Consider the following 16,071-nt stretch of genomic DNA (forward strand, 5'->3'; position numbering starts at 1 on the left):
TGTCGATAAAAAAAATAATTAAAAAACATTTCGTTATAACAAATTCTGATCGAGATATGTTCTTACCCTGTCGATAAAAAAAAGAATTAAAAAAACATTTCGTTATAACAAATTCTGATCGAGATATGTTCTTACCCTGCTGGGTAAAAAATGGATTAAATAAACATTTCGTTATAACAAATTCTGATCGAGATATGTTCTTACCCTGTCGATAAAAAAGATTAAAACACATTTCGTTATAACAAATTCTGATCGAGATATGTTCTTACCCTGTCGATAAAAAAAGAAAAGAAAAAAGAATTAAATAAACATTTCGTTATAACAAATTCTGATCGAGATATGTTCTTACCCTGTCGATAAAAAAAGAAAAGAAAAAAGAATTAAATAAACATTTCGTTATAACAAATTCTGATCGAGATATGTTCTTACCCTGTCGATAAAAAAAGAAAAGAAAAAGGATTAAAAAACATTTCTTTATAACAAATTCTGACCGAGATAAGTTCTTACCCTGTCGATAAAAAAAGGATTAAAAAACATTTCGTTATAACAAATTCTGATCGAGATATGTTCTTACCCTGTCGATAAAAAAAGAAAAGAAAAAAGAATTAAAAAACATTTCTTTATAACAAATTCTGACCGAGATAAGTTCTTACCCTGTCGATAAAAAAAGGATTAAAAAACATTTCGTTATAACAAATTCTGATCGAGATATGTTCTTACCCTGTCGATAAAAAAAGAAAAGAAAAAAGAATTAAATAAACATTTCGTTATAACAAATTCTGATCGAGATATGTTCTTACCCTGTCGATAAAAAAGGAAAAGAAAAAAGGATTAAAAAACATTTCTTTATAACAAATTCTGACCGAGATAAGTTCTTACCCTGTCGATAAAAAAAGGATTAAAAAACATTTCGTTATAACAAATTCTGATCGAGATATGTTCCTACCCTGTTGGTAAAAAAAAAGGATTAAAAAACATTTCGTTATAAATTTTTTTTGGTAATATCTGTCTTGATTTTCCATACAACCACTTCATATTTCTATTAATCTGAAAGTGCCTATACTTCTCCTCCTGAAGTACTGGTCATATTTCAATAAAACATATATAAGCATATATTTTATTCGTAAACATTTGTTACAATGTTGTAATACATATTTTTTTTTCATTCAATGCATTGTTGCTCTGATTGCTCAATCTGTACCCAGAATTTTCGATCTTCACGAAATATTATCAAGAAATTATAACATATTATACATTTTATGAAATTCTTACATGTTTACGACCTATTATTGTGAATTTATTGGCGCGACAGACCACGTGCGAAATCGCAACCCAGAGGTGGAGGGCTTGTGATAAAGTGTCGGAACACCTTAACCACTCGGCCAGCGTGGCCCCAAAAAACTCATGCAACGAACGTTTAAAAGTTTCATTAAATTCTTTCCCAATATCCTTCAAATCATTTAAAAATAATTCAGATATCTGATTTTTCAATAAAAAGTATTTTCGCCTGAGTATAAAATGTGTGTTTGAGCTTAGTATGGTTTCATGAATACGGGCCACAAACTGTGGGCGGAAGTTGAGGTGGCGGAGGAATATACTTACACCCGATATCTTCTGAAAGGCCTTCTCACACTCGTCCACCGAAATATAGTTCTGGTAGTATGTCTTATATTCGTTTTCGTCAATCTCGTTGTCACCTGACACAAATAAACGCATTTCATTGGCTAATTGATATAAAAAAAAGAGTTACATGATATTTAAACAGCCAATATAAATACAAACATACGGCAGATACATGGTTGTAAATACTCTATGTACAATAGACTACATGTGGCTGTCGACTATCGCAATATAAGTTTGGTAAGTTTGGTCTTGACACGCTTGGCAGTTATGACAGTATGAAAACAGTTTGTTATGTAAATTCATGTAAGTACAGGTACTTTAACCTATAAGGGGGCTAATGAACACTGGTGCTATTTTACCGAATTTTCATGTAGCCCCCGAAAACATCTGAAAATGTGTTATACACACAAGGGAAGGTCCAAATACACGTAGACTATAACAGATTATCAAGTCCCTGTGATACACACTAGGGGAGGTCCAAATACACGTAGACTATAACAGATTATCAAGTCCCTGTGATACACACTAGGGGAGGTCCAAATACACGTAGACTATAACAGATTATCAAGTCCCTGTGATACACACTAGGGGCGGTCCAAATACACGTAGACTATAACAGATTATCAGGTCCCTGTGTTACACACTAGGGGCGGTCCAAATACACGTAGACTATAACAGATTCTCAGGTCCCTGTGTTACACACTAGGGGAGGTCCAAATACACGTAGACTATAACAGATTATCAGGTCCATGTGATACACACTAGGGGAGGTCCAAATACAGGTAGACTATAACAGATTATCAGGTCCCTGTGATACACACTAGGGGAGGTCCAAATACACGTACACTATAACAGATTATCAGGTCCCTGTTATACACACTAGGTGAGGTCCAAATACACGTAGACTATAACAGAGTATCAGGTCCCTGTGATACACACTAGGGGAGGTCCAAATACACGTAGACTATAACAGATTATCGTGTCCCTGTGATACACACTAGGGGAGGTCCAAATACACGTAGACTATAACAGATTATCAGGTCCCTGTGATACACACGAGGTGAGGTCCAAATACACGTAGACTATAACAGTTTATCAGGTCCCTGTGATACACACTAGGGGAGGTCCAAATACACGTAGACTATAACAGATTATCAGGCCCCTGTGATACACACTAGGGAAGGTCCAAATACACGTAGACTATAACAGATTATCAGGTCCATGTGATACACACTAGGGGAGATCCAAATACACATAGACTATAACAGATTATCAGGCCCCTGTGATACACACTAGGGAAGGTCCAAATACACGTAGACTATAACAGATTATCAGGTCCCTGTGATACACACTAGGGGAGGTCCAAATACACGTAGACTATAACCGATTATCAGGTCCATGTGATACACACTAGGGGAGGTCCAAATACACGTAGACTATAACAGATTCTCAAGTCCCTGTGATACACACTAGGGGAGGTCCAAATACACGTAGACTATTCCAGATTATCAGGTCCCTGAGATATACACTAGGGGAGGTCCAAATACACGTAGACTATAACAGATTATCAGGTCCCTGAGATATACACACTGAGGAAGGAGGAAATACTCGTAAACTGACACATATTCTCAGGTCCCTGTGAGGTAGATTGGAAATAAATCCTTACTTTAAGTTAATGAAATATTTTAACATCAATTTCCATAAATGCTTAAATTTCGTTTCATAATTCACGTTTTGAATACCACGTGCCGCCATCTTGTATACCAGTTGGTCAATTAATGTCCGATTATAACCGGAACCGGAAGTGCTAATTTACCTGATTTATCGTTGACGTTGAACATAAAATCCATAAATTTCTGTTGCCATTCCGGAACGGTGTCGCTCCGGATACAATCCTCCCACATACGGACCCATTCTTCCTTCGACACCCGATCGTCCTGCAATAAACGTACACTCATACATATTAGATTACGTCATCGTAACATCTTACCTTCTGGCGACATAAACATGAAAAAGTCGTTTGTACTTCGACAAGAATAAAGCGACTTCAGGGAAATAAAAGTGACGGAGGCGGCGATATTTTTTGTAACCTTTCGACGTGAAGGCACGTGCGTGGGTACTGCACGTGTGTGTGCGGTACGTGTGTGGACAGATGTGTTTGCGTCTAGTGTCGTAGTGTGGGGGTTTGCTGTATAATTATGGGCACGACATTCGTCAGTGTACTTTGTCAACCACACCATAAAATATAAAAGTGCTTGAAAAGAGAGATTAGGATTTTTAATACACCGAAGTCCGAGAGGACGTAGGATGTTAATAGTTTAACTAGAGAATTGCAACGACATGTGTAACACGCCATTTGTAAGATAAAAATGCAAATGTACTCAGATGAAAAATAAAAATGTACATGTACCTCAAAAGTCACAAATAGATCTATATCAAAACATACGAAATAAATCTTATTACCATATCACTTTTTACGTGAAAGCTTACATGTAAATTATGATTTTCATTGGCCGAAATTTGAAATGAAATCATAATGATAAAAGAATGAATAAAAAATATATAGAGGGTTTTAACATATCATAAACAGACCTCGGCATTATGATAAGCATTCTGGCGATTAGAATACACAGCCTTCATGACCTCAAAACATGGTAGGGCCCTCGGTCTCTAGTCTCGGGTTTTATGACGAACGTTTTGGACACTACCTTTCATATGAGGGAGTATAGTATTATACTGCGATACTGACCTCTCTCCTTTCTTCAGCTTAGCTTAACTCTGATTGCGAATAAATTAGCGTAAACGCAGTAAATAAAAGGCTCACTTGATTAATAAGCGCGGGAATAGGTAACATAAAATTCATGACGTCGCCTCTTTGTGACGTTACGCAACGCAAACTAGACGGTGCCATTTTGAAAGGACTAATCAACGCAATTTTAGCGTTTTCAAAAATCTATAACGCCAAGTCCGAATTTTTTTCCAAAGCTGGACTGAATTTTGCGGAAATGGGTACATATTAAACTTCTCTACGAGGTAAGCTAACAACAAATGGCTGAAGCGTACAGCTCTTGTAACATTCGACCACGTCACTACTAAATCTGTGTGAATACCCGCTGCGCTTGACAACCATAGTTAACCGAGGCGGAAATTGTTGATTGGGCATATATCAATTAATCAAAAACTTAAAAGGTATTAAACAAAAATGTCGAGTTGTTTCTTTTCATTTCGTTAACAATACTGGTGTCTTTACCTAGATTCACTGGAACTATATCCTCTCATCAACCACCGTAGTTACCAACGTCGCAACACATCCCGCGGGACATTCATTTTCTTCGTACGGTATCTCAACGATTTGTTTGATGTAAATATAAGGATTGTACCTCATTTAGACTGCGTATACGGTAGTATGTCCGCAGTTGGCAACGACCGTATTCTGTTCGTTGCCAACTGCGGATATACTACCGATACTAAAGTATTCTCTAGGTTCCATGGTAATCACGTGATTTGATACGTACCGCGTTGACGTCAGCGTAGGCCCGTAGGCCCTTCCAGATCAGTCCCAAAGCTTCCTGCGTTTCTTTGTGTTTGTCACAATCTACGGGCCATTCTAAGATCTGACGTACTTTCTACAACAAAAAATGTAAACAAAATCCTTTATTTATTGTTATTTTCACGACGACGACGACGACGACAAAGAGGAGAACAACAACAACAACAACAACAACAACGACAACAACAACAATAAGCTTTGTCTTCCCTTTCCATATAAAAAGGTTTTGATATAAAGTGTATCTATTTTTTCCTTTTCCAATGGAAAAACATGCATAAATGTACGTAAAGTGGGGGCACTGGTGTCCAATCTTTCCACGCCCCGGTTTCATTAATGTCCATTAACTTAAGGGAATTCCGTCGGAAAACATTAATAATTTAAAGATGTAAGGATGTAATGAATTGCTATTATTTTGACAATAAATAACATTTAGTTCATACATGCATGCCTATTTCAGACTTACAAATAAAAAAAAATATAACGTCATAAATTGTCGTAATGAAGCCAAGAAGTTACGAACTTTTGAATATCGTTTAATTAATCCAATTTACGCTTAATTCCCTCTTTTCTGGAGTTGCTCAAAATTTGTGGCCTTCCTCGTTTTTTGGTGCGATCGCCATTACTCGTTTTTATTTCGGTTTTCGGCGCATGCGCAATCATTATTTCATTCAATATGGAGGCGGGGCGAAGTGGAACTTCTTCGGTACTTAATTAATTCTTTTTAATGTTTTTTTTTTTTTTATTATTTTAAAGATTAATAAGAAAATGACAATATCCGAGGGAGGTAATAGTGTATTTATTGCTGAAGAAAAACACATGAGTTTATTCGTGTTTTAAATTGATAAAAAATGCTATTTGTCGGAGGTGAAGCACCTTTAAGGAAAACAATCTTTTTCACGGAAATTTCCTAAATCCTGTAATGGTTTTGTATGGTAAAAAATCAAGTTTAGTTTAGGAATTGCCTTAGTTCAAGAGTGTTGATGAAACTAGTCCCAAAATGGATAATGAGGTTTGGTTTAACTGAATATGATATTAAAATCATGGATGTAATGTGAAGTCTCCATGTTAAATTATCCATTGTATTGTATTTTAACACCCGTGTATTGTATTTCAACACCCGTGTATTGTTAAGTATTTCAGGTGAATGAGAACATGAAAAATAATCAATAGTTGGGACAGCTGTTGTTCGTGTTTTATTCGGTTGAAATTGTGTGTTATTCGTATAAACATCATTCCTTATTTGTTTTGGCATATCGCTTGTTTTACTTGGTACATTTTGGGTTTTCCTCCTCGGTAAACTTCGAATCATACTCGGAAAAGCGCTTATCTATCTCGGTACATCTCGTGACTAACTCGGTACATCTCGTGTCTAACTCGGTACATCTCGTGTCTAACTCGGTATATCTCGTGTCTAACTCGGTAAACTCCGTGTCTAACTCGGTACATCTCGTGTCTAACTCGGTATATCTCGTGTCTAACTCGGTATATCTCGTGTCTAACTCGGTAAACTCTGTGTCTAACTCGGTACATCTCGTGTCTAACTCGGTACATCTTGTGTCTACCTCGGCAAACTCCGTGTCTAGCTCGGTACATGTTGTGTCTAACTCGGTACCTCTGGTGTCTAACTCGGTACATCTCGATTCTAACTCGGTAAATCTCGTGTCTAACTCGATAGACTACGTGTCTAACTCGGTACATCTCGTGTCTTACTCGGTACCTCACGTGTCTAGCTCGGCAAACTACGTGTCTAACTCGGTACATCTCGTGTCTTACTCGGTACCTCACGTGTCTAGCTCGGCAAACTCCGTGTCTTACTCGGTACATCTTTTGTCTAACTTGGTGAGACCAACATGGAATGTGTCACTTGTTCAGTTTTTCACAACATACGTAATGGAACTTTTACACGTTAATCGTAAAATGATCAGAAATGAACGCCCACGATACCTCTACAGCTTTTGTCTATTTTTATACAGATATCAAGCATAACATTAGATAAATATACCAACACATTGAAATTGACATAAAAGTTGGACGGATGAAAATTACATACAGTATATCGTCACAAGTGGGTTCACGTTGAAAACCCCTCCCATCCTTCCCCACAAAATCCACCCTCCCACTGCAAACTCGAAACCTTTCAGACTAGTCAAAGGACCCATGACTGTTAACTTTGCGGATTTTTGTCCGAGATCGACATCATTAATAACCTGTACAAACTGAATCCCTATCGACACAGGCCTTCCAACAAGCTATCTACACGCTGTTGCGTTTTGTTCGGAATCGCGTACCCGATAATCAATTGTTGAACAGATTCCCGCCACGGTCAGGTAATATCCGCCCAGATCATGGAAAGCATGGCGTCGCGAATGTAGCGATTCCCCCGGTATATATCATATTTATTGATTCAAAGCCTACTCCTAGCCTGGTTCCGCACATAAAGGGCCTCTGAGGCCGGCGTTAAATGGAACACGATATTTTAAAAAAGCGCCATTGATGAATTATTTTTATTGAACAAAGAAGTGTGTCATTTTGCCTTTGAACTTGGACCGTGTTGTGAATCCTCCGATCTAGATATGTTCGATACGATACGGTTTTAATTAGAGGGAGAAGACGTTCTTAAGGAAGACAGCTCGTTGTACAAAGATACCTCCTAGGAAGCATGATATCATCCGGGTATTTTCTTTATGGCAAATTAAACAAATGGATTATATACATGTAAATCATTAGCAAGGAATGTAATATTTACCGTCAAATTTTTGTCGTATTTGTAAACGTCCGGAAGTAGCAAAGCAAAAGTATCAAAATCATGCAAGTAACCAGAAATTCAGCATTCTTTTTTCAAATATTAAAATTTCATGTTTTAAGTGAATTTTGATCAACTGCTGTAAAACCGAGTAAGGACTTTGAAAAAAGAAAAGCATTGAAGTTTTTAATGTTTAAATCATGCATGATTTAAACCATGCATGCTTTAAACCATGAATGTTTTCAAATTAAAAAAAAATGTACGTATATGAGCATGGTATTCACATGCTGAACATCAGGTTTCTTGTTAACATCCGGTTGGTAACTTCCGGTTCCGAGGCAAGTCACAGAGTGGCCTCGATAAGACTATTTGTAGCCTGTAGGTTATTATCCAGAATACTTCCAATTGTGTAAATCTTGAAATAATAAATCTTATATCTTAAATGAGCTTATTTGAGAATAAGATATGATTTGTCATGCTAAAAAAAAATGGGCCATCTGAAAATTTGATTTGTTGTATGATCGTCGTATGAGGAGAAGTTGTCAAGGATATACCAACAGTCAAGGTCGTAAGAGACAGGTCGTAAAAGACACCCCAACAGAAAACAGCGAATCACAAAAAAAGGAAGAAACGAAAGAAAGTATTGAATATGGATACATTCCTCAGACAGAGACAGAAAAAATGCGTTAAACGTCACAACCAACAACATGACGTCATATTTAAACGTCACAGCCAACATCATGACGTCATATTTAAACGTCACAACCAACAACATGACGTCATATTTAAGCGTCACAACCAACAACATGACGTCATATTTATACACATGATTATCATATTAGATCAAAAGAAAGTTATTTACATTTAGAACTGGTTTGCAAGTGTAAGACATCATTGTCGCGGGATAGATACAAAGTTTGCATTCTCGCAATCGCATCCGGGTCATAGGTGATATGTCACGTTTAGGTTTCGTCCTGTCAATCAAACAGGATTCCCGAAGGAGATTTTCCATGATAGACAAAGACGTAGGACTCTTGACAGTTAGATTTGATCTTACCAAGGCTTGAGTAGAATTCTAAAACGGAATCAATATTTAAATAGTATTTATGTGCAAGCCGTGCCAATCAATGTTACGCAATGTGGAAGGGGGTTTTGAAACAGACAACAAAAATGAATTGTCAGTTAGATTACGTGTTCTTTGAAGCGATATGATGACGTACGAATCTATGTAGAAATTCAGGAAACGTGTCAGTAAATTACAAGTCGAGGGCTTCAGATGAAAGACAAAGGGCATTGTCTCAATGTTATTTCATTGCTGAGCGTGTGTCATGGCGACCATCTGAATTTACATCTTATTTATAACAAATTTTAAAGGTATTGACAGCACAATCTGAAGAAGCTTAAGTTACTGAAAATGGAATATATTTAGCACATTACGTATGAACTTGAAAGTGCGGAATCATAACGAAAGCTGAGTTATGTATCAGATGTCAAAATAAGATTCCAAAAAAAAAATCTTAAATAATGGCTAGGAACATGGTCACGTGAATGTCAATATTTTGAAATATAAACCTGATCTAATTTTAGAAATATCTGGTCTATACTGGTTTATGTCGCCATAATCATTGTAACATCACAATGACTCAATGTAAATTTCCGGTTATCAAGATAAATATAATGCAATTTCTTCTTTTTGTAAACATGTTTCATGTCTAATTTAACAAGCCGATTTGTGGAATTTATATCCCCACTTTCCTGCCATATTGTAGGTAAATATTTTTGAGTGTTGGAGTAAACATGCCATTGTAGCTCGACAGAATGATACATTATGTTGAGTCATAATGTATTGTTTGAGACTCGAAGAACAGAAACGGCAGAAAACGACTACTTAAGTTAATTAAGGGGCCATAATTCCGTTAAATAAAGTCCGGCAAAAATGGCAATTGAACTTGGCTGAGCCCTTAGGGCATTTAACCTAATTTGCGTCAGGTTCATTTAATAATATTTTAGTATTAACATGTTAATCAAATCATGTCAATCAAATAACAATGTGCCAAATGACTGAACGACACCTATGGTGTTTCGCCCTGTATGTTTTGTTTGTTTTTGTTTTTATTTTTCGTGTTGCTTTCTAAATCTCAGAGAATAATTATTAATCTTCAAATGTTTGACATAAAACGCTATCAAATAATAAAAACAAACCAACCTCGATCGCCATCACAAAATCCCTCTCTTCTATAAATCCATCCTTGTCGCTATCTGAAAATAGAAACATTAAATTCTGTAACGCAATTTCCGTAAAAAAAAAAAAAAAAATAAATGAGAATATTCAATTTCTAATGAAGCTGCACTCAATTAAAATACCTTAATCAGTTTCATTTTCCCATGAATTTGACCAGATTAACATTATTCTACGCGTATTTCTTTTAGCACAAACCATTAGACTTGCACAAGTTCTAATAACTGAAGACTTGTACTTCTTCCATTTATTAGGAAAAAATCATGTTAATCAAAATTTAAAGATTAAATGGAGTGATGAATTGAGTTGCTCTTGAGACAAATTCCTTAAATTTGAATTTGTCTCAAGAGCAACTCAATTCATCACCCCTTGTAATCGACCAAAGTAACTTTCAATCCTTAATGAAAAAACAAAAAAAAAAAAACAAACAAAAAAACATGTTGAAATAAAGTATCAAAATACAACAATGTATGTGTCTTTTGTGAAGGTAAAGATATATATATATATATATCAGTTGTAATTTGATATTCACATATAAATATCTTTTTTTCGGAAGTCAAAAGCGTTGCCGTAAACTGTCCCGTAAGATTAGCGATTACGGCAAAGTATAAATCACTGCTTCAAGTATTCAACCTGAGGATAAATACAGTACAAGCCTACTCATAATATCGGGGATTTTTACTACCCATACCATCCTATGAACGAAGCTTAACCTTTTTTTTTTTTTTTTACTAAAGAGCTGATTTCTACAGGTCACTAAGGAAACATGTAAATTTTGCAAAACGATCATTTACAAGAGGCGTTCATAGTTAATTTGAGGAATTACAAATCAAATCGAAATTGCTATAAAGTGAACGACATTTCTGTTATACATGGAAAAAGATCTTGAGTAATAGCATTCTCTTGAACTATTTTTCCTCCTAATATTTCATCCTTGGTGCCAATAAAGATAAGTTTCCTGCCTAGATTTTGATAATCACAAGCAAATGAGCACCAATTTATCGTCTGTACTGCAGTTTAGCTGACTCCTAGAAACTTCTGATAAAATTAAGACTTAACAAATATTTGCAAATATTCCGCTCTGTTGATATTTACATCTACATTGTTAAATCAAAATGAATTATCGGACCAATGTTTTTAATTAGATTGCTAAACTGGTCTATCGATATAAAGACCGAAAACCGGCCATCTTGGATTTCCAAATGACGCAAAAAATAACAACATTTGGTCAAGATTATCTCAGTGTCATTTAAGATAAGTTAGAGCTGAACCTCACTGGTGTAACTAGACAATAGTGATAACCTTTGAACAGGAGAAAATGTGATCCAATCAAGAGCAGGTCTCGTAGAAGTCTGCACTGTATAGAGTAGTAGGTCCCTCAACGACATTCAACGTCTCCATAGACAAATATGAAGCGTTTCCGTATTAGTAGCAATATTTTAATCTCCAGGAACTTGTATCAATTATAGTCAGATAGTCACTACTTGTACATCACACTGTGGGAACTTGTATCAATTATAGTCAGATTGTCACCGCTTGTACATCACACTGTAGGAACTTGTATCAATTATAGCCGTAATGTCACCGCTTGTACATCACACTGTAGGAACTTGTATCAATTATAGTCAGATTGTCACCACTTGTACATCACACTGTGGGAACTTGTATCAATTATAGTCAGATCGTCACCACTTGTACATCACACTGTGGGAACTTGTATCAATTATAGTCAGATTGTCACTATTTGTACACCACACTGTAGGAACTTGTATCAATTATAGTCAGATTGTCACAACTTGTACATCACACTGTGGGAACTTGTATCAATTATAGTCAGATCGTCACCACTTGTACATCACACTGTAGGAACTTGTATCAATTATAGTCAGATTGTCACAACTTGTACATCACACTGTGGGAACTTGTATCAATTATAGTCAGATTGTCACCACTTGTAAATCACACTGTAGGAACTTGTATCAATTATAGTCAGATTGTCACCACTTGTACATCACACTGTAGGGAACTTGTATCAATTATAGTCAGATTGTCACCACTTGTACATCACACTGTGGGAACTTGTATCAATTATAGTCAGATTGTCACCACTTGTACATCACACTGTAGGAACTTGTATCAATTATAGTCAGATTGTCACAACTTGTACATCACACTGTGGGAACTTGTATCAATTATAGTCAGATTGTCACCACTTGTACATCACACTGTGGGAACTTGTATCAATTAAAGTCAGATCGTCACCACTTGTACATCCCACTGTGGGAACTTGTATCAATTATAGTCAGATTGTCACTACTTGTACATCACACTGTGGGAACTTGTATCAATTATAGTCAGATTGTCCCTAATGTACACCACACTGTGGGAACTTGTATCAATTATAGTCAGATTGTCACTATTTGTACACCACACTGTAGGAACTTGTATCAATTATAGTCAGATAGTCACCACTTGTACATCACACTGTGGGAACTTGTATCAATTAAAGTCAGATCGTCACCACTTGTTCATCCCACTGTGGGAACTTGTATCAATTATAGTCAGATTGTCACCACTTGTACATCACACTGTAGGAACTTGTATCAATTATAGTCAGATTGTCACCACTTGTACATCACACTGTGGGAACTTGTATCAATTATAGTCAGATTGCCACCACTTGTACATCACACTGTGGGAACTTGTATCAATTATAGTAAGATTGTCACTATTTGTACATCACACTGTAGGAACTTGTATCAATTATAGTCAGATTGTCACCACTTGTACATCACACTGTGGGAACTTGTATCTATTATAGTCAGATAGTCACCACTTGTACATCACTCTGTAGGAACTTGTATCAATTATAGTCAGATTGTCACCACTTGTACATCACACTGTGGGAACTTGTATCAATTATAGTCAGATAGTCACCACTTGTACATCACACTGTGGTAACTTGTATCAATTATAGTCAGATTGTCACCACTTGTACATCACACTGTGGGAACTTGTATCAATTATAGTCAGATTGTCACCACTTGTACATCACTCTGTAGGAACTTGTATCAATTATAGTCAGATTGTCACCACTTGTACATCACACTGTGGGAACTTGTATCAATTATAGTCAGATTGCCACCACTTGTACATCACACTGTGGGAACTTGTATTAATTATAGCCGTAATGTCACCGCTTGTACATCACACTGTCGGAACTTGTATCAATTATAGTCAGATTGTCAATCGATAGATCGAAGTCCTAAATCATCCATTTATCCGAGCAGTTATTTAAAAACTTACCGTATAGTATGCTGAAAACTCGCAGAATCTTTGATTTCTGGAAATTGGTTAGCTGAGAGTCGGCCATCTTGATTTAAACTGCAACGAGAGAAGAAATAGATACTGTCATGTCACTCTTTAATAGACTTTTTGAATAGAGGTGCCTTTTTTAAAAGCGGACAAAATATATGACCACAATACAGTGTTCATTCACATTTATAATCTATTCACGTATTTTCTCACGAGACGGGATACCCTGAATTCAAAGACCTAACAGTAACGGCCGGTGCGTTTAGCTGTCACAGGTAAATTATGTTTTCTTTTTTTCTATTTCGATTTGTTGACTTTTGTTTTTTGTTTGTTTTCGTTTCTCCAGAGTCACAAATATACAATACTACCTACCGATGGTTTTACAAACAGGCAAGTGACTATGATCAATCAATTTCACATTATTAGTTCTTATAATCACAGACTTAGTGAAATAGTGGGCTCTGAAAATAACGTAGTTTCATTTGCTAAACTCATTTATCTTATTATTTTACGTCATCAGAGCATTATAGGAAACACACAGTGTCAGATTTATCAGCCGAAATACATTGGGGTAAACAATGACGTATAACATCCGGGTACTGTAGATCTCATTCACTCATCCGTTACGAACGATAATATTCCAGGTTCTAACCTATTCCGTAATGTTTAATCGGACTTTTGTTCATGGGCTTTTTATTACTTTTTGAACATATTGTGCTGGAGGAGAACGAAAATCTTTCTTTCCCCCCCCCCCCCCCCCCCAAAAAAAATATGAGGCTTGAACAACTCCGTTGCGATCCAGTCGACTCAGTTGTGCATAAGTACGTAGGGCAGTGTAAGAAATGTCGTATCTTATATGTAGCTGTAAGCGCCGAAATGGCAGCTCCGGCTGTATTCCCCTAGGGAGATGGGAGAGAAATTGGCTGGTTGCTAAAGGCCAAATTGCAATAACCACGGACATTAATTTGTGAACCGTTTTGAGACGGCATTGTTGCGGTGATATTGCGGTATCTAAAACTCCAAAACTCAATGTGTAAAAAGGCTACAAAACACATCTTTGAAACACTGGGGTTTTTTCCCTCCTTTATCGATATTTTGAAAAAAAAAGTTGTTTCCAGGAAGTTCAGGTCATCAGTGGGAAAAATAGGACAAAAACCGATCAATGGTAGAAATGGAAGTCTAACTTGCATTTGGAAAACGCCCTATGGAAAATATACCGTAACTATTTAACATTTTACTAGTGTTCGAAAGCGCAGTGCTCTTGAATGTGTACAAGAGAAAAAATTAGTTAACTTTTCCGTTATAGAAGGTAGATAACGCCACATCATGTGACCAATGTGATCCCATCATGATTGTGACGTCACATTAATTGTGACATCATATATGTTTCTATCTTGGATACGCCTGTAACACAGATTCCGGAAGCTATTTTGTGTCTCCTTAAAATTGTCAAGTTTCTTGCGATTTTTAACGAAAAATGGCAGTAAATGTTTTCATAAAAGGCTACAAACAGCAAAGTGGCGCCACTGGTCGTGCCTGACGACTTGGACGGATTGGGGAATCAGAGATGTCCAGTAGAACTCTTTCGAGCCAGGAAGGGATACGAACAATGTAAATTAAACTTTCTGACCACTGTGGTGGACAGCTGGTATGGACAGAAACCCGCCAATGGAATATTTTATGAACCGATCGGACATCCACTGAAGACCAGCGGAACAGCCAAAGACCTCTCTACAAAGAACGCCATTGAATTGGACCGGAACTGCCACGCTTCTGTCGGACAGAAGGGGAAACCAAGGAAATTTAGACCACGGAAGATTCTCCGAAAACTAGTTGGAAATCGGGTTAACAAAGTTCAGACAATATCCGGGATAGTTCGCTGTTCAAGATCTACCTTCATTTTTGCGCATGTATCAAATGTAGCTTTTTCTTCTGAAGGTGGAAAAGACATTTGAGTTCTAAACAGAACACGCAATGTTTTAATAATATACATATGCTATGCTATGTCCATATTAATCACATATATGAAAATATTGAAGTTTGATGTTGAATTAAATGATTCTATGTTATAATACAAAGTTAACATCTGGAGTCTTTTTACTATGATGTAAAGTAATCAACAAAATCACGAGGCGGTAAACACAACAAACAAAACAAACAAATAAACAAACAAATAAACAAACAAACAAACAAACAAACAAACAAACACAAACAAGCAAACAAATAAACACAAACAAACAAACACAAACAAACACAAACAAACAAACACAAACAAACACAACAAACAAACACAAACAAACACAACAAACAAACACAAACAAACACAACAAACAAACAAGGGGAGACAACGTGTCATTTAAGCATATGGTAATTACACGTGTCTGCTTCTGGTTAGTATTGATAGAAAACAAGTATCGGCCCTACTCTTACTATATCAACAAGGTGTAACACTCGAAAAACAGGAAGTGGGAATGCACGTAAATTTCAGTTATGTACATTGGTTTAGAATCCCTAGGTATCGATGCATGCTATTCTTTTGTCGTATTGCAATGATTTAAAGATGATGGGTCAAAAGTGTTCGTGACAGCCGATAGTGCATCG

General features: G+C 36.4%; 1 protein-coding gene across 1 annotated transcript in view; it reads right to left on the reverse strand.

Moving 5' to 3' along the window:
• The window catches only part of LOC117315491 (sarcoplasmic calcium-binding proteins I, III, and IV-like), a 76,036-nt gene that overhangs the window by 2,353 nt on the left and 57,612 nt on the right, over nucleotides 1-16,071 (reverse strand). The window contains exons 2-6 of the mRNA XM_033869702.1: nucleotides 13,462-13,539; nucleotides 10,123-10,175; nucleotides 5,139-5,249; nucleotides 3,440-3,560; nucleotides 1,603-1,697 (exon numbers count right to left, since the gene is read on the reverse strand). Of these exons, the coding sequence (XP_033725593.1) occupies nucleotides 1,603-1,697; nucleotides 3,440-3,560; nucleotides 5,139-5,249; nucleotides 10,123-10,175; nucleotides 13,462-13,528 (447 nt within the window). The 5' untranslated portion in view covers nucleotides 13,529-13,539. The remainder of the gene's footprint in view (nucleotides 1-1,602; nucleotides 1,698-3,439; nucleotides 3,561-5,138; nucleotides 5,250-10,122; nucleotides 10,176-13,461; nucleotides 13,540-16,071) is intronic.

Source organism: Pecten maximus, chromosome 17, assembly GCF_902652985.1.
Source record: "Pecten maximus chromosome 17, xPecMax1.1, whole genome shotgun sequence".
Taxonomy (NCBI): Eukaryota; Metazoa; Mollusca; class Bivalvia; order Pectinida; family Pectinidae; genus Pecten; species Pecten maximus.